At 41.7% G+C, this 19,908-nt stretch overlaps 1 protein-coding gene across 1 annotated transcript; it reads left to right on the forward strand.

Moving 5' to 3' along the window:
• Positions 1-47: 47 nt before the first annotated feature.
• Positions 48-12,791, forward strand: LOC119730735. Its single transcript, XM_038203760.1, has 5 exons — positions 48-225; positions 1,515-1,631; positions 2,884-2,997; positions 5,846-5,973; positions 9,231-12,791. The coding sequence occupies exons 1-5, from the start codon at positions 48-50 to the stop codon at positions 12,789-12,791; spliced, it is 4,098 nt and encodes a 1,365-aa protein (XP_038059688.1).
• Positions 12,792-19,908: the final 7,117 nt, after the last annotated feature.

The following is a 19,908-nucleotide window of genomic DNA, read 5'->3' on the forward strand; positions in this document are numbered from 1 at the left end:
ATTACATGGTGCGACGCTATACTCCACCGGCATCGTCGGCCGTATTTATGGCCCCAATACCTGGCAATCTGGGTGCCAGGGCCCCGCCTGCCCGGGCCGTGATTCAACTTAGCTCACCGCCAGCCTTTGGTTTCTCTGATGGTTCATTGACGTCAAAGTTCCCTGCTGCCTCTGGGGTCCCTCTCCAATCTCAGACTGATTCTCCTCAGAAGTCCAAGAAGAAACGTAAGTCGACAGATATAGTCACTGACACCACGAAGTAACACCAATCTACATACCAGTAAAAACTAGCAATCGGAGAAAACGGCAACTAAAGTTGAACGCCTTCTAAAACAACACTTTGCGTCAAAACGACAGAGTATTTCCAGTTGGGTTTCTCGTTGTGGACACTTGATGGATTGAATTTATTAAATCTGCTGTTTTTCACTCGTTTGTGCATTAAATAAACAAGAAATAAGAGAAAAAAGATGAGTGTTAGTTCGTGAAACCGAAAAAGCTGCGAAACTGTAAATTTTCGTGTTCACGAAGTAACACTCTTCAATGTATTTAACACGAGGAAAAAGCAACTTCAGGTCAGCGCGCGCGCGCTCATACAACTTGTTACAAGAAGAGTTTTACTTCGTGAAAACGTTTTTGCTCACTTATGAACAGAGTGCGCGCCATGCATTGCAATGGAAAATGGAACTTGAGTGTTACTTTGCGCAAAAGTTGCCATGGATACTTAGCGTAATTATTAAAGTAAAGCTTTTGAAGCTTTGAAACTTCGTGCAATGGAAGGCCTTGATGAATAATGTTTAAAAATCAAAAAAACTGAAAATCGAAAAAAAAATATGCTTTAACACGGTAGAGTGTTACTTCGTGGTGTCGGTGACGATATGTCCTATCATAGCTCTGTCAGCTACCAAACAAAAAATCCAATCAGGACAAGGCCTTACTTCAAGCAATTCAGAACCTGTCTGAAACCTTGTTAGCCTTCTCCAAGCGGACTGCCACACGTTTTCCGTCCTCCGGACACCCCAGTCGTGTTGGTTTTTGCCCTCATCAGGTCTTTCGGGGCTCCTACGGACTTGCCGTCTGACCTCCCGCCCACGACTAAGATGTTTCCTCTTCCATGTCACCTAATTAGGCCAAACAAGAGGAAACAACTTGCCAGCCTCCATTGCCACGCTTAATCGCCTGGTACAACGAAACATGCCGCACGTATTGGAGTTCTGTGAACCCCACGCCTAATACACTTCGGGCAGTTCACATTAATTTACTCGAGTTAGAGGCACGGCGGGCAGCATTTCTTGATACCATATTTCTGCCCTCCGATGGCACTCACTAATGTCTCGGACGCTTCCTTTCCAAGGCCAGTGTAAGACGTTTTTGCCGGCCAGTTTCAGACTGCTACGCTTACGGAGAAGATCATTTTAATGAAAGTTAATCCACTGCCGTCAAACATTGGTTTCCATTCCTTCAAATCCCTGGCCACCTTCTATCCTTCAGCCTCTGCCGCCACTTCTTGGCTTCAGTTCAGCTGGCAGATGAGACTATTCCCACAGACAATGACCCCCTTATCACGTACCGGATATGTGCGAGCCCGTTTGGCCTCTTTCGACAGGGTCCTGGGATCAAATCACTTCAGTCCGGTGTGTACTCGACACCGTCGAACTTGGCAACTGCCTGGAGTTCACAAGTGCCCCCACACGCCTGCCAGACTGGAGGTCTAAACCAGAATAATGAAGACACTGGCCAGTGCTCTCCGTCGCCAAGGTCTATAGATGTTCATAAACCTCGACAACGGATTAATCATCGGCGAATAGTGGGCATCTTCGGCGTATAGTGGGCATCAAAGGCTCACGCAGTCTGTCAGCCCCGCTCAATCTCCAAGGGCCTGGGTTTCTCATCAACGTGTGCGACTCCCAGCCATTCCCATCCCAATGGCCCAGTTATTTCGGTGCCGTCGCCGATCTACATGTACAATGGGACACGGCTCACCCGACACGGGGGGGGGGAATCGCCAATGTTTGTCAATGCGCTTCCCCCTTGGCCTATCGGCAAATCTCATGGACTTGGTTTTGCTGTGCCGCCTGTATAGGGGCCCGCTTCAACTTTATTTTTGTCCCATTTGGTCAACGGTTCCACCCTGTATCTCACGTGGTACCGTGTTCACAGAATACGCGGCTACATCCCCAGTGGTTGATCTATCAGCCAGGGTTTTTGCAGCCTATTCGAGCCACCATGACAATCACAACAGATACGTCTCTGATGGGTTGGGGCACGGTGATGGTTTATCACCAAACGGCAGGTCTCTGGACTTACTAAAGGCCATCCGCCACAACAATTTTATCAAAATGATAGTGGTCTTTATCACCCTTCAACGCTTTTAAAGCATAGTACATGGGTCAATCTGTTGTCACCCACTGCGACGACACGACTGTGGTGTCCTACATATCGGTGATCTGAAGTCAGGGGAAATCTACTGTGAATAAATGCCTTTCTGTCTGCGACCACATGAGGGCGCTGACACAAGTTATCTTGTTTTGGTGCCTGTGCCTGTGCCTACTCACATGGCAACTACGGCATTGGTGTCGCAAGCATGGCATGTATCTCAAGAAGAGGTACATCTGGCGGGCGAAGAACACACCACAACCGATGTACTCTCCAGGGGCTGAATTCGCCCCATGGGCGAATCGTAGTCATGCGGGCAATCTAAGCACAGTTTGACCGTCCCGATCATCTACCTGTTCGAAGTATTACTTAACCACCAGCTCCCGGGGTACTGTTCAATATCCCAGGAGCCAAAGGCGTTGTATGCTAACGCCCTCCCCTTTGCGTGGACGAACTTGTTTGCCTACGCGTTTTACTTGATCTCCCTCCTCACCCAAATACTTCGAGCAGGATCCCTGCAGGGTCCTCCTGATTGCTTATTTGGCTCCGACAACCGTCTGCCATTTCTCTGCCTTCTCAAGCGGCTGCCACCATCGCAGTCCGTAGCATTTGTCAACCCGAATGGTTCGCAACAGCCGATTACGACATTTCTATAAATGGTCTGTACGGCGTACGGTGGATCCTTTTGCGGCAACCCTAACCGAAGTTTGCTTTATTTCTCCACCTCTTCCAACAGGGTTTTGCGGGTATAATGACTGAACTATCGTTATGCAGTTGCGACTGTTCATTCAGGGTTTAGGGATGGGTCTTCGATTTCCGATTTGTACCGTCCTCACACACCTCCGGCGAGGCACGTATGTTTCAAGACCCTCCAGACGGACACTCCTACCGTCGTGAGATCGAGGGTGGGTCTTGCCAGCCCTCGCCTGGTTCTGGACTAGGCCACTGCTCAACGCTTCCTTGACAACAGCTTCCTCCTGACGGCAGCCACAGTGCAGCGCATGAGTGAACTCCACGACCTTAGGTCAAGGACATTAGGGGGGGGGGCGGCGCACAGTGGGCCAGAATCGCCTCAAAGTGTGCCAAAATTCAAAATTAGTGACTGACATTTTCAACTTTCTAAACTTATATATACATGTATACAATGTATATAAACCCATATTTTACTTTTTTGTAAGTTTTGAAATTGTCACATACCCCTGTGAATTTACACAAGTGCAAAATCTGCTCTGAAAATGATAAACGTGGCAACTTTGAAAAACGTGTTTTGATTTATGAGGAAGAAAGCAGTCAACTTGTTACTGCGTGCAGTTCTAATTATTAGCCAAATTAGACAATAAAATTCAAAATGTAAAAAAAAAGTGCATTATTTGATAAAATTAGTGCGATAGTTAGGATTCCCGCCAATTCAAGTGTTTTTGCTAGAAAGTGCTTTACCGCGTATAACAGGCGATTTAAAGGCTTCATGTTCGACGTTTTTGATGACCTGCACATGATTCTGTATATACATGTATATACTGTTAATATAAAAAATTATGTGCAAAAGTAAAAAGTTTCACTTTTGTAATTTGAGCGATATTCAATCATTTTGTTTGAGGAAGAAAACATCCTGATGAATATTTTTCACCCGTATTTTGTTTACGTATTTTTTTGTCATATTCCCCTTTGAACAGGAAACAGTACGAATGCTGCTCTTCAAAAAATCAAATGTGGCAACTTAAAAAACCTCGTTATGACTTTATGACAGAGAAAGCAGTCAACTTGGTACTGCGTGCAGTAATACCTATTAGTAGCCAAATTAGAAAATAAAATTCATAATGTTATAAAACGTATATTTTGTAAATTATGATCAGTACATTTGACCAAAAAAACACAAAATATGCATTTTGTGATAAAAATTAGCACGATAGTTTGGATTCCAAGCGATTCTTGCCAAGATTTTAATTTTACCCTTTACACCGATACCCAAGCCTAAGGTTTTCGTTGACGCTAATTATATCTGCCAGAATTTGCTACACAGCGTATAAATGCCCCATGTTCGTCGTTTTTAATAAACTGCATAAACGTGGTACTGTATACATTGTTTACCCTTTACATAAAAACGTGTAAAAGTAAAAAAAAAAAAATAATAAATAAAACACGAAAAAAAGGACTTTGTAATTTGAGCAATATTTATTCATACAGAGTAGAAAACTCACACATCACGTTGAGAGTTTACGTCACAATAAATCAATGGAAAGACATTTGTATAATTATTATAGTTGTGAACGTGTCTAGTCAACAATAAATTGTATGAGTTCATATACCTCTAATGTCAATTGTGTAGCACATAGATAACATCCATATTAAAATTAAAATAATATTTTAACCCGCCAAACAAAGTGCAGCATTTCAATACGTTTCCCCAAACCAATTTAGGTTTCAACAATCAGTTAAAGATTGAATCTGTCCGGCTATTTTGATTGGATAATTGATTCAACCAATCAGAAAACAGTATATTGCTGACGTAACAGAAGATAAAAAAATGCCCTTATTAAAATTCTTAGGTCCAGAAACCCCTTATACGATTAAATAATCAATGTAGTACGAATCTGCCTTGTTATTACAATGAATATTTTTCTAAGCCAATCGGAAAACATTATTTTGATGACTTCACACACATTTTAAGATGCTTTCATTGATCGTTACGTGTCTGTAAAACCAATAAAGGTTTCAAAAATCACTCTACTAATATGAATATTCCTATGTTTCGAAAGGAAAAATGGCTCAACCAACTAAACACAGTATTTTTATCACGTCATACTAATTTCTTAGGTCCAGAAACCCCTTAGCGTTTTAATAATCAATTTGAATCTGTCTTGGTATTGGTATTGCAATGATAATTTGCCTCGTCCAATCAGAAAGCAGTATTTTGATAGCGTCAGGCAGAAGTTTAAAAATACTTCCATTGAAATATACGGGTCTGCAAACCGCTTTTCTACTTTAAGCTTTTTTAATGAGTATTTAATTTTGGCTCACTTTGCTGCATTCTGGTCCACTGTGCGGCGGAGTCCGCCTGACCTCCCATCGCTCTTTCCTCACAAAGAACAAGTCGGCAATGTTCTCTCGCCTGACATGTTCGTTCCTGACTTAATAAAGACCTTCTCCTCTGTCCAAGAGGACAAGATCCCGTTTCCTATCTGAACCCCCAGTTGTACCTCAATTGGAAAACACTGATCTGCAGTGACCAACGGGCTATGTTCACGACCGCAGTTTCACCACATCGTCCAACATCCTGCGATACAGTCGCTCGCTGGCGTGACGGCCATACTACTCCCATCGTCTGACTGGCCTATCCTGAACAAAGTGCAGGCTCAAGAAGTTCGCAGCGTGGCGAGATCTTCGGTCCCTTTTTTAAAGGAGTGCTCCTTGCAGATATCATGCAAGCGGCACGTTGGAAATCCTCCAACACATTCATCTCGTGTTATTTCAGGGACGTGCTGCAAGTTGACAGCAGAACCGTTCTGCAGCCCTCCCTACTGCCCCAGCGGCGCAACCGGATCTGGTTCCTCCCCCGCTGGCGCCCAACATTACCAATCAGGGACAGCTTGCCCGGTTTTGGTAACAGCCGATTTCTCTGGTTTGCTTTAGTGGGTTTAATCTTGTTGGCTTTGGGTTCACGCTTCCTTGCATGCAGCCCCGGCGCCTTAATACACATTGTACACTCCCATGTCGTACTCGAACCTACCTAGCTAAAGCTGTGCTACCCTGCATATGTAGTATTAATACTCTACAATCAAGTAGAGCACAGTAGAACACCCCCTCCCCCTCCCCCCCCAAAAAAAGAAAAAAACAAGGTGTGGGCCGATTCTACTAGAGAATACTAACCGGCCGTAGAGTGCCCATCCGCCTCCCCACTCTGACGCACGCGTTCACTTTACGCACCTTACGCTCGAGAAACGAGGAAGTATGACGGGCGGGCCGCAAGGTACTGTGGGTAATAAATATTAACGTATGGCTGACGCCCTCTAGGAAATAATGCGTATGTAGTAATACTCTACGGGTAAGTATTCGCTAGTAGAATCGGCCAAAACCTTTGTGGGGGGATTCAACCAGTTCTCTAAATCCATGATAATGCTGTTAAAACTTAACTGACTTTAAGGCAAACTTTTCCAGTTTATCTCAACATAGTTTGGTAATTCGCCTACTACCTTAAGGGTGACAGACTTTGACTTAGGCCTAACCTCGTATCTTACTGACCAAGTGTAAGCAAAGCTGTTTTCAAGTCATCTGCAACCTGTTGTATTTCTTCTGGGGACCGTAATTGTTTACCAAACGTAAGTCCCTTAACCAAACGTTCAGTTATTACCAGTCCGAAACGACTGCCTAAGATAGAATGTGCCTGGGAATACCCGCTGGGTCCTCCAATCAACAGACAACATCTTTTAACTTCTTTAGAGGAACCAGATGTAGTATTTTATACGCAAAGTGGTTGAAAATGGGCTGTACAGCCTTTCCACAACCCTTATAATAATAATAAATACATTGCATATGAGCCTAGCTAATTTGAGGGCACTGTCATCGCATACTTTATCAAAATTGACTTCAAATGCTCCAATACATAATAGGTGATAATGCAGAGGATTTTCATCAAACGCTTGCAACTCAATCTAGGAAAATTCAACAAACCATAATAAACCATTCTTATAAAGCGCATTTTTAGTCCATAGTCTTCGCGAGATAAATTCCCATATGTACGGTACCTGATTGGGGTGTACTTGAGACATTATCACGATCAACTCCAATCTTTATATTCTTAGAAATACCCTTAGTCGAGTGAAGGACGGATATATATATATATATATATATATATATATATATATATATATATATATATATATATATATATATATATATATATATATATATATATATATATATATATATATATATATATATATATATATATATATATATATATGTCCTGTTCCTTGTAAAAAATAAGCTTTGCTACCATCAACATCATCATCTTTAACAAGCAGCGAATGATATTCATTATGGACAACTTAAACTGTATTCGGCTATAGACTGTCTTATCTTATTGACTCGCTTGGTCACGGCTCTCTTGGCTCAAGTCATATAGTTGTCTTGAGCTGTGCAACCGTCGACATGATGCGAGGGTCTCAACTTCTCGTAGGATGACTAGGCGAGAACGGCAGGACGAGGTCTCGATGACGGTGGTAGGCTGAGCAGAGTAGACTACGATGTGCTGCGATGTCCGGTAGAAAGGAAAAGCGATGACCAAGCAAAGCCCAGAGGTGACAACGACGAGGATAAGTAGATGTGATGCTAGAATGAGGGTAGTTCTCAGTGGGATGTCGAGATGACGATTGTGTTCATTGTCACGAAGTGTAAGAGTGACACCGACAAATGGATGAAGTGACACCAGGATCCCTTCCCCTTCGTGTTATTACTCAGCCTATAAAATAGGCAGGTGAAACTGAAAATAACTTACTAACAAGTGCATTATATTGTACAGAAAAATAGTAAACACCAAAGGACACAAAGTAAGATATTAAACACAAGTACAATTATGTTTACAATAAATGAGATATTCCGTTCAAGCACAGTGTTCAGAGTTTCACAGGTTCAGATACAGTATCTTCGTGAAGATTTCAGTTATACACGATTGATTTAAATGCAAATCACAAATCGTTTGCGAGGCCAACACCCGTCCTTACACACAATGAATGGGCATCAGGTATCTATGCAGTTTACTGGGGTACACAGAGGTTTTCTGGGTTCACAGTGGCCTTCTGGTGCTGTAAATACAAGCATAAATTAACAGATAACAGCGCTGAACATTAGGTATGATGAATAACGTAACTGATAAACTGGTAAACCGAATGCACGCGTCCACAAGCACACGTAGATGTGTGAGTTCCATGAACGACTCGCTTGCAAACACCGATACAAATTCAAAGTAAGCCAAAATTCACAGGTACATACACACAAAATACGATAACACCACCATGTCAAATGACCAAATTACATAAAATATATATTGAAGTGCAAAAAATAAGGACGAAACTTACAGTCTTCATAGCTTTCTGTGACGTGATGAAGACTGAAGCGTGTTGAACATTCCCAAACTTAAATACCCATACTAAAAGTGACCGCTAGATGATGATGATGACATCTGACAATTGTATTCGACAATGCTACTGGTTGAAAAATACCATGTGACTTGACATTCCATTTAAATTAAGCAACGATGCATAATAATGTATTAAGATGATAAAAGGCCACATGAAAGACATTCTATTCAAATTAAGCTAATGTGAATTACAATGATTAGCTTATCAATGAAGAAAACTTATCGGTGACGATAACACCGTCCATAAATTTGCATATAAAGTACATAATTTGTATATTCATGCATTCAATATTTCTCGCCAGCATAACATCACCATCCAGTGATAGATTTTCATCAAACCTTTTACATGGATGGTAGTATGGACAAACACGATCATATAACCTGAGAACCGCAAAGATCTATTTCATTGTTCCAGCATGGCCAAGCTCCAGTTGTAGATGAACATTTAGTTGCATCGAAATTCAGTGGCATCAAAATGTGTAACTGAGATTGGTTGAAATTTTGATTTTTGATGCAAATTGTACGAAATCCAAAATGTTCCTTTATTTTAAGGTATGTGGATATCATATGATTGGATAGGTTGTGTTGTTTATATGGCCTCATTAATGGCCTCAATTTTTTCCTTGCCTGATCGTAGCTTTTAGGTGGTATTAATGATGACTAAATGGTCAATTACAAAACATTTAAGATATCTAAGATGACATTAATTTCTTTTTTTAAGGTTGATGATACTCTGTTTGGCCCAAAGCTTGAAGACGATGCAGTTGATACAGAGGATCTTGGGGATACCTCGATCGAGCTTGTAATGTCAGACAACATACAAGAAAAATTCAACAAACTGAATGTAGAGGCAGAGCTTCAGGTGAGTGTCTTGGCCGGCCTGATCAAGTTGAGTGGATCAGGATCCTACCTAGGGGAGGAAAGAAAGAGCGCTAGAGCTCAAAGTATGAGTTTAATCTACAAGCTGAGAACAGTCAATGAAGAGATCATGCTTCGCCAGAACAAAGATAAGATCGACCTGAAAATTCTGTCACCTTCAAATGGGCAAACTGTTAATGCAACCCACGTGGTTTATGCTATTGATTGGGGAGCAGTTTGTTCGGTTACTTGTGAGTGCGAAAACAAAGAAGATGAAAGTGTAACTGACGTCAAAGGGGCCTTGAGCGCAGAGCTTGAAAAACTCAAACGTTTGGTTGCTGACAAAGGGTCTGCAAAAGCATCATATGATGATGAAAACAAAGAAAATCACAAAAAATTCACTTTCCAATTTAAAGCGGATGTGTTGGATCCTGACAAGGATCCTGACAAGGATCTGCCTGTGACATTCGAAGGTGCTCTTAAACTAGCGCGAAATTTTCCACGTCTAGTTAAAAACACAAACACAGGGAAGGGTGTTCCATTGCTTTACATGTTGAAACCACTGGATGCTGTCGTCAAGATGTGTAAGCTCCAGATACAATTTCAAAAACAATACACATCAATCAATGACGACAGCATCAGAAAGTGTGCACAGGCTGTGGAGGGAATCACCCAAAAAAAACAATCTCTCTACGATATTCACAAAGATCTGCATGCCAGCGCCGAATATGTCCCTGAAGGATCCCTAGCTGGGATTGATGATATCTTTAAGAAGTTCATAAAGCAAGAATCTGATTTTAAGGCTGAGCTTCAAGATTTGGTGAAGAAAGTCAGGTCGGGAAATGAAGACGTCTCTAAAATTGAGGCATTCCTGGATAAGGAATTGTCTGCGACATTTTCCGTTTCCAGGTACAACTTTCACATGAAAGGATTTCAAAAAGATCTGAGCAAACTAAAATCTATCAAACCATGGAAAAAGAAAGGAATCATCTACATCGGAAAAAAAGATGAAGTTACCGTGGACGACAGCAGAATGGTCTATGTTCTCTACAAGACTGGCGACGAGAATGTAAAAACCGATCTTCATGAGAAAAATTGCGAGTTCTTTGAACGACTACAAACAACACATGCTCATGACAAGGACTTCAAATTCATTGTTGTAGACCAAGACCTAAGAGAGGATATTTGGCCATCTGGCGAAACGAAAACAACCATTCATAGCTTTGAAAATGCTGTTCAAACATCGGTAGACCTGTACGCCAAAGAAGGCGAAGATTCTGAGATGTGTCTGATAAAAATCATAAGACCAGTTTACAAGCAAATGCGCCCACACAACCGAGCATATGTCAGGATAAGATGCCCAAATGCTTTGGCCGGAAATGGTCAATGTTCAGGTGACCCTTTCACTTGGAAGTGTAACAAATGCAGGGAGTTGGTTGAATATGGCATAGAAGATAAACTGTTTTACTGCAAATGCGGACAATCTGACCCCAACGAATCACTCTGGCGTTGTAATGAGAAGGGTCACGGCATGAAATACATCGAGTGTCAACACGATATTCTCTCTGCGGAGTTGTCAAATCTTCGGGCCTTGAAGGAGAGAAACATCTTGATCTTGGGTGAGACAGGTGTTGGAAAATCTACATGGATCAACGGTTTTATTAACTACCTTCATTATGATGGTCTTGAGGAAGCTATGAATGCCAAGGAATTCCAAGTTTTAATACCGTCCAGCTTCACCTTTACACGGGACGGGGAGGAAACGAAGATAATGGTTGGGGAAAGTGACACAAATGAGAACATGGAAGAAGGAAAATCTGCAACCAAAGAGCCACGTTCCTATCTCTTCCACGTAGGAGGAGACATCGTTCGCTTGATTGATACACCAGGAATAGGAGCTAGTGAAGGTATAGAACAAGATCGGAAAAACTTTGACAACATACTATCGCATCTGACCTACTACCAGGAGATTCATGCTGTGTGCATACTTCTCAAGCCAAACAAGTCACGTCTAACAGTAATGTTCCGCTTTTGCATCCAAGAACTCTTGGCCCATCTGCATTCGTCAGCCAAACACAATATTGTATTTTGCTTCACCAATGCTCGAGCTACATTCTACCAGCCTGGAGACACCTTGCCTACCCTCAACACAGAGCTCAGGAACAAACAGGTTGGAATTCAAGCTACTCCGAGCAACTACTTTTGTTTTGATAACGAGCCTTTCCGCTTCTTGGCTTGTGTGAAAAACAGAGTGAAATTCAGCCAAGTAGAAATAAACACTTATGCTGAAAGCTGGAACAAGTCTGTTGAACAAACCAAGAAGCTATTTGAGCACATCAGCTCTTTGGGGCCTCACAAAATTCGGAATACTTTGAGCATGAATGAGTCACGAAGAATCATCTTGGCCATGAGCAAACCCTTGGCAGAAGTGGCCAAGACAATCCAACAAACTGTACAGCAAGGCAAAGAAGCAACGAGACAAATTGACCTGGTCGACATAGATATGGACAGCTTGAAAGCCAAACTGAAGTTTTCTGGATTTGACCTGAAGCGTGTGGAGCTAAAATATCCCAGAACAGTCTGTGCAGCTCCAGAATGTGTCCGATATGTCCCAGTCGGAGCGAGTAGTACGCAAAACACAATATACGATCAAATATGCCATGATCAGTGTACTCTGAGCGGAATTTCAACGGAAACAACAAATGATGCAAGACTACAAGGTTGTGATTGCATACGCGGGACTGCTTCTTCTATTGTGGGGAAAGTTGTGCGAGCGATACGTAACGTCCTGGTGCCACGAACGAAATGTATCCAGTGTGGTCACCATTACAACACTCATATGCACATGACGTATGACCTTCAGCTTGTTTCCACGGAATTCCTTTCTGAAGAAGTGCAAACACAAATCAATCAGAAGAAAAGCGCTAAAGAAACCAAGGAAGCTTTCAAAGAAGCAATTGCTACAAAAAAGGCGGAATTGGAGGAAGAGGAAAACATCATCATGAAAACTAGCGCCAAGTATGGCTCATTCCTCAAAGCAAATGCTCTCATACCCTACAATGACGCAGTTGGAGACTATCTTGACATGTCTATTAAACAGGAGAGACACAAACCCGATGAAATCCGAAACAAAACTCTTCTGGATACAATGGAAACAAGGAAGACACAATATGAACAAGAAAGGATCATTTTGGATCTGGCAATCGATAAAGAAGGTGACGAAAACATACACACTCCAGAGGAAGTGATGAAGCTTCAGGAAGAGCTCTTTGGCCTAAAGCATATGGGACAAACATTGAAAGATCTTTTTGATGGAATTTCCATCTCACACTCTGCCAGAAACATAGCATTCAAGGAGACGTATGCCCCCATTCCACAGAATCACAAGAAAAAAGGGGCAAAGAGCAGTTGGAAAATTTGGTAGACCTTCTCAACTGAAAGCTACGACTTCAGCTATTGAGTGTAATTATAATAAAGCACACAAAATACTAAGCACTTTATCAAGTTGATAGCCGTTTTCATCATATATAAACCAACAAAATATCCTGCAAAGAGGTTATTTCCATTCCCCGGCAGGATGACAACAACAGCAACAACAACCCTTACACATCAACATCATCGATGCAACCACCTATTTTAATTCGGGCTTGATATAAACAAACTAACTCTCAACTTCGCATGATTGTGGTGGCCCAGGGATTTATTTCAACTCTAACATCCAAATAAAAAAAAACACTTCTCAAGTCTGTTTGAACTAACATGGGTTTACATATATATTTACATAATATACACTATCACAGAAATAAACACACGTGGAATTTGCTGGAGTTTTGCGTATGATTATAACATTCGTTTTACATATACATGTATAAACATTTAGGATACTTATGGGAATGAGTATTCTTTCCGAAGATACTCGAGTTACACGTCTTAGTTTTAGTCCTTACAAAACAAAAATACACCAGTTTTTTCCTAGGTTTATAATTCTGTATTTACTCAATTTGAAGAAGCTTTTATATGAATCGACAATAAACTTAAGTCTGGTTCGACTCTCTACACCTCACTGGCTCTGGCACGACTCACTACACCTCACTGACTCTGGCACGACTCACTACACCTCACTGGCCCTAGCACGATTCAATATACCTCAGTGGCTCTGGCACGACTTACTACACCTCAGTGGCTCTGGCACGACTCACAACACATCACTGGCTCTATCACGACTCTCTACACCTCACTGGCTGTGGCACGACTCACTACACCTCACTGGCTCTGGCACGACTCTCTACACCTCACTGGCTCTGGCACGACTCAATTCACCTCACTGGCTCTGGCACGACTCACTACATTTCACTGGCCCTAGCACGACTCACTGCACCTCACAACTCACTACACCTCACTGGTTCTGGCACGACTCATTACACCTCACTGGCTCTAGCACGACTCTCTACACCTCACTGGTTCTGGCACGTCTTCCTACACCTCACTGGCTCTGGCACGACTCATTACACCTCAGTGGGTCTAGCACGACTCACTACACCTCACTGGCTCTGGCACGACTCACTACACCTCACGAGCTCTAGCACCACTCCCTATACCTCACTGGCTCTGGCACGACTCATTACACCTCAGTGGGTCTAGCACGACTCTCTACACCTCACTGGCCCTAGCACGACTTCCTACACCCCACTGGCTCTGGCACGACTCACTACACCTCAGTGGCTCTGGCACGACTCACTACACTTCACTGGCCTTAGCCCGACTCACTACATCTCAGTGGCTCTAGCACGACTCACTACACCTCACTGGCTCTGGCAAGACTCACTACAACTCAGTGGCTCTGGCACGACTCACTACACCTCACTGGCTCTGGCACGACTCACCACACCTCACTGGCTCTTGCACGACTCTCTACACCTCACTGGCCCTAGCACAACTCACTACACCTCAGTGGCTCTGGCACAACTCACTTTACCTCACTGGCTCTGGCACGACTCACTAAACCTCACTGGCTCTAGCACGACTCACTACAACTCACTGGCTCTGGCACGACTCACCACACCTCACTGGCTCTAGCACGACTCTCTACACCGCACTTGCCCTAAGACGACTCCCTACACCTCACTGGCTCTGGTACGACTCACTACACCTCAGTGGCTCTGGTACAACTTACTACATTTCACTGGTTCTGGTACGATTCACTACACCTCACTGGCTCTGGCACGACTCACCACACCTCAATGGCTCTAGCACGACTCTCTACACCTCAGTGTCTCTAGCACGACTCACTACACCTCAGTGGCTCTGGCACAACTCACTTAACCTCACTGGCTCCGGCACGACTCAATACACCACACTGGTTCTGGCATGACGTGCCACACCTCACTGGCTCTGGCACGACTCACTACACCTCGCTGGTTCTGGCACGACTCACTACACCTCACTGGCTCTAGCACGACTCACTACAAGTCACTGGCTCTGGCACGACTCACCACACCTCACTGGCTCTAGCACGACTCTCTACACATCACTTGCCCTAACACGACTCCCTACACCTCACTGGCTCTGGTACGACTCACTACACCTCAGTGGCTCTGGTACAACTCACTACATTTCACTGGTTCTAGTACGACTCACTACACCTCACTGGCTCTGGCACGACTCACCACACCTCAATGGCTCTAGCTAGACTCTCTAAACCTCAGTGTCTCTAGCACGACTCACTACACCTCAGTGGCTCTGGCACAACTCACTTAACCTCACTGGCTCTGGCACGACTCAATACACCACACTGGTTCTGGCATGACTTGCCACACCTCACTGGCTCTGGCACGACTCACTACACCTCGCTGGTTCTGGCACGACTCACTACACCTCACTGGCTCTAGCACGACTCACTACAAGTCACTGGCTCTGGCACGACTCACCACACCTCACTGGCTCTAGCACGACTCTCTACACCTCACTTGCTCTAACCCGACTCCCTACACCTCACTGGCTCTAGTACGACTCACTACACCTCAGTGGCTCTGGTACAACTCACTACATTTCACTGGTTCTGGTACGACTCACTACACCTCACTGGCTCTGGCACGACTCACCACACCTCAATGGCTCTAGCACGACTCTCTAAACCTCAGTGTCCCTAGCACGACTCACTACATCTCAATGGCCCTGGCACAACTCACTTAACTTCACTGGCTCTGGCACGACTCAATACACCTCACTGGTTCTGGCATGACTTGCTACACCTCACTGGCTCTGGCACGACTCACTACACCTCGCTGGTTCTGGTACGACTCACTACACCTCACTGGCTCTGGCACGACTCACTACACCTCGCTGGTTCTGGTACGACTCACTACACCTCACTGGCTGTGGCACGACTCACTACACCTCACTGGCTCTGACACGACTCACTACATCTCACTGGCTATGGCAGGACTCGCTACACCTCACTGACTGGCACAACTCACTACTCATCAGTGGCTCTGGCACGACTCACTTCACCTCACTGGCTCTGGCACGACTCACTTCACCTCGCTGGCTCTGGCACGACTCACTACACCTAACTGGTTCTTGCACGGGTCAGTTAACTGGCTACAGAATGTTGTGGGAAAGGTTGGCAATCTGTATGAAATATAATTATTTAACCTGATACAAATTGTCGACTCAATCTTAACACATTTTGGGCAACACACAGTCTCCAGATTCTTTGACCACATATACAATATGCAGTCAAGATTTGAACATTCATTTTATAACAGTTTCATTGCAAATCAATCTTTAGCATTATAACAACGATCTTACAACTCAGAGCCTCATTTTGATGACCAGGGAGGCAAATATTTTGCATTTTACTCAAATCTTATCATTACATTTACTTCTTATAATACACTTCATCGATCAACATACGGTTTTTGGACTTGGTCCTCACTTGCAACGGCTACAGGATGGGTGCTGCTTTACCGGACGGAAGTTCAAAAGGGGCTGGTGAATTTCGGAACTGACAATTGTGCCAAACTGGCACAAACCGACAATCAGTAAGTGAATGTTACTGATGTATCAGATCCCTGGATCATGTCATCTGTCTACATGTATATATATACACTTCAACCATGTTTCATTTTTGGCAAACACACACACACTCTCTCTCTCTCTCTCCCTCCCCCCCCCCCTCTCTCTCTCTCTCTCTCTCTCTCTCTCTCTCTCTCTCTCTCTCTATGACTACTCTGGTCTCCAAAGAATCTTGATTGTATCTGATTTCTTTTTGCTCAACATAACAAATCTCTAAAAGTGTATTATGTTACGTAATTCGACCCAAATGTAGTATACAGTGCGACGCAATGTGTAAACTCATCATTCTACCTGTTGAGTACTATTGTTTGACACAACACTATGTGCAGGAATGATACGGGGGTGATTGGAGGAAAGTTTGTATACGTCATACAATAAAAGATAAGTTGACGCATGAATGGGTGGACTCGTAAAATAAAAGTACCACAAAAAATGAGAGGGGGGGGGGGTGGGTTTTGACAATCTACAACAAAAATGTTGAACGTTGAACGAACAATATTTGGTTGGAAGCCGTCAGAGAAATTCACGTCTGAAATCATATTCTTGCACGGTGAATAAAAATAAAGAATATTAGGAAAATAAAAGAAAGAAGAAAGAACTGAATTTAAGTAATAATTATCATTATACTTAATATTGCATTGTGTATTATAAAGAAAGGAAATGAATTGTTGTACTTTTGAAATGATGAAAGAATACTACACACATTGCTGTACCTTTAAGTTGTTAAACATGAATAAAAAAACACTGTTGTGTACTCTTGATATAACATTTAACAATGCAAAAAATGGCCAAATTAAAATTGAACAAACTATATGTATATATCTCCTGATAATGCATTGTTAAATATGAATTTAAGTAATTTTGCAAAATGTGTACTCCTGAGTTCTGATACTTTTTTTTTACATGAAAGTCAGGTAAACAAAATAATTTACAAGTATACTACTTCATTTAAGCATGAGCGTGGAGTACAAACAAAGTGCTGTATTTTTTTGCTATATTGCAATGTTGAACATAAAGTAAACCGCACAATTATTGTACACCTGACATTGAAGAAATGCAAGTTTGCAAATTATAGATCTTCTCGTACTGCATTGCTAAACGTGAAAGTAAAGTATAAAATGTATTGTTCTCCTTGCATAGTTCTGTCCATGTGAAAGTAGTAAAAATCATACTGTTGTCCTCGTGATATTTCATTTAAAAAATGACCGTAGAGCACAAGGTAATGCATTACTGATATCCCATTTGTTGAACATGAAAACAAAAACAAAAAGAACATCATCAAATTCCAGATATTTCATCCATAACAATTGACCGTAGAGGACAAGGTACTGCATTAATGATATCACATTGTTCAACTTGAAAACAGAAGAAGCATTATCAAATTCCGGATATCTTTATACAAATTATCGCAAAACAAATTTAACAATATATTCTGATATCATATTGTTGAAGGTTGACGTTAAAAAGGACAATAATTATTGTTGTACTGGAATTGTTTTGTACATAACAATGTAATTAGATTCATTAAACAAATTATTGTGATATTTTATAATTATTAACCATGCAAGTAAAAGGCCAAGAAACTACTGCATTGCTGATGCATTGCTGAATTTGAATGTTATGTACATGTAGGTAAATTGTGGTGTTACATTAAAACATTAACAAAGTCCTGTTTTTTTTATATCATATTGTTAGGTGTTGAAGTAGGACAATTATTGTTCTGGTAATTTTTTTTCGTACATTTATTAATAACATGACCGTTAATTAATGAACTTAAAAGTAGATTCGAGAAAATTATTGTAATCCTGGTATTATTTAGTACACAAATAATTGTTCTCGTGATATTTCAATAAGAATACAATACAATGTGCTGTATTGCTGACGACTTGTAAAGTCTAAAGTGGGAAAATCATTGTACACGAAAGTAACATAAACAAAATTGTGCTCGTATTGCATGTAAACAGAGTGTTGTACTCTTATAATATTTCACTGAAATTTGAAGCATGAAGGTGAAAAAGGCAAATTATTATACTCCTGATATGATAACACTATTGCTTATGAAAGCAACAATTTTACCCAATTTGCCAGCAATATTAGAATAATTTCCCAAATCCGTACATTTATATGGAAGGGCCAAAGGAATTCCAGTGTTTGTTTGTTTGTTTGTTTGTTTGTTTGTTTGTTTGTTTGTTTGTTTTTGTAAAGCGAATAGCACCTTCCAAAATCAATTTTCAAAATTGTCTGATCAAAAATGTTATCCTACGTGTGTCATATCATCTCACACACAAAAATTAAGGGGATGGCATTCTTACCTATAGCGTAAACATGGTGTTAAACACAGTTTTGCAAACTTCAGTTTAATTCAAGCATGAAAATAAAGTACAAAATCTGGCAATTTTTGTGATATCATATTGTTAAACATTGAAGTGAGGTAGGAAACTTATTGTTTTCGTGGTATTGTTTTATTTAGAATATAAAAGAAGCCCGAACAAACTTTTGTACTCGTGATATTTCATTTAAACATGACAGTAAAATGATTCCTCAAAGGCGCACTAGGCACTGTAGCTCACAAGCATGAAAAAAACCCGTAGACAGAAGACAATGATAAGAAATTACACTGTTAGAAGTTTGAGTACAAAAAGTGATATTCTGGGGGAAACCGACGTACAGCATCACGCAGGGACTGAAAACCAAATCCAAATATTGGTACAGGCGGGATTCGAACCCGGGTCAGAGTGGTGGAAGGCGAGCAAATTACCGCTATGCCAATAAGACGGCACTGCCTCTCTCCACCAGCCAACAGCCAGGCCAACTTAAGAAATTCCTGTAATTGGGATTTTAATATGGATGTTTCGAAAAACGATGATAGTTTTAATTCAAACCAAATGATTTATTGTTTTGATTTGTTTCAAACCCAAAATACAATCGATCTCATGTTCAGCTCCCACCCACAGCTCATAAAAGCCTGTGGTGTCTTACCAGTTCTGATAAGTGACCACTTTCTTGTTTATGGTCTACATAGTTGGAAAACGCCTAATATGAAAGGCCGTTTAGTTAATTTTCGATGTTTTAAAGATGCTGCTCTAAAAGAGGATCTTCTTTTTTATGCACCATCATGTCTTAATGTAGCGGTACGCCATTAAGGAGGTCCGCTGAAATGATTAGATTTAAGGACGCCAAGGACAAATCAAGACAAACAGAAACAAATCAAAGCAGGAGTAGGAGTCAAATTATGCTTGGTCTCATTCACTTGTTCACAAAAATCGATTACAATAGTTGAAATTAACATATGATATCAATTTGAACTCACAAAAACTGTTACAAAAAATATTGATAAGATAATAGATCAGTTTCTAGCTATATAAATTGTGACACAGTTGCCAATGATAAAATATATTAAATCACAAAGTTTGTATTTCTAAAGTTCCCAGATTCAAAGTGAGGTTCCTAAGATTCACCGGTTC

This window comes from Patiria miniata, unplaced genomic scaffold (assembly GCF_015706575.1).
Source record: "Patiria miniata isolate m_02_andy unplaced genomic scaffold, ASM1570657v1 HiC_scaffold_1, whole genome shotgun sequence".
Lineage (NCBI taxonomy): Eukaryota > Metazoa > Echinodermata > Asteroidea > Valvatida > Asterinidae > Patiria > Patiria miniata.

Bases quoted from the DNA above. Each gene is read 5' to 3' on its own strand.
- LOC119730735 (XM_038203760.1), top strand. From the start codon at position 48: ATGGCCCCAATACCTGGCAATCTGGGTGCCAGGGCCCCGCCTGCCCGG. The intron at 226-1,514 runs GTAAGTCGACAG...TCTTGGCTTCAG, and splicing joins TCAGAAGTCCAAGAAGAAAC to TTCAGCTGGCAGATGAGACT. The intron at 1,632-2,883 runs GTGTGTACTCGA...TACTTCGAGCAG, and splicing joins GATCAAATCACTTCAGTCCG to GATCCCTGCAGGGTCCTCCT.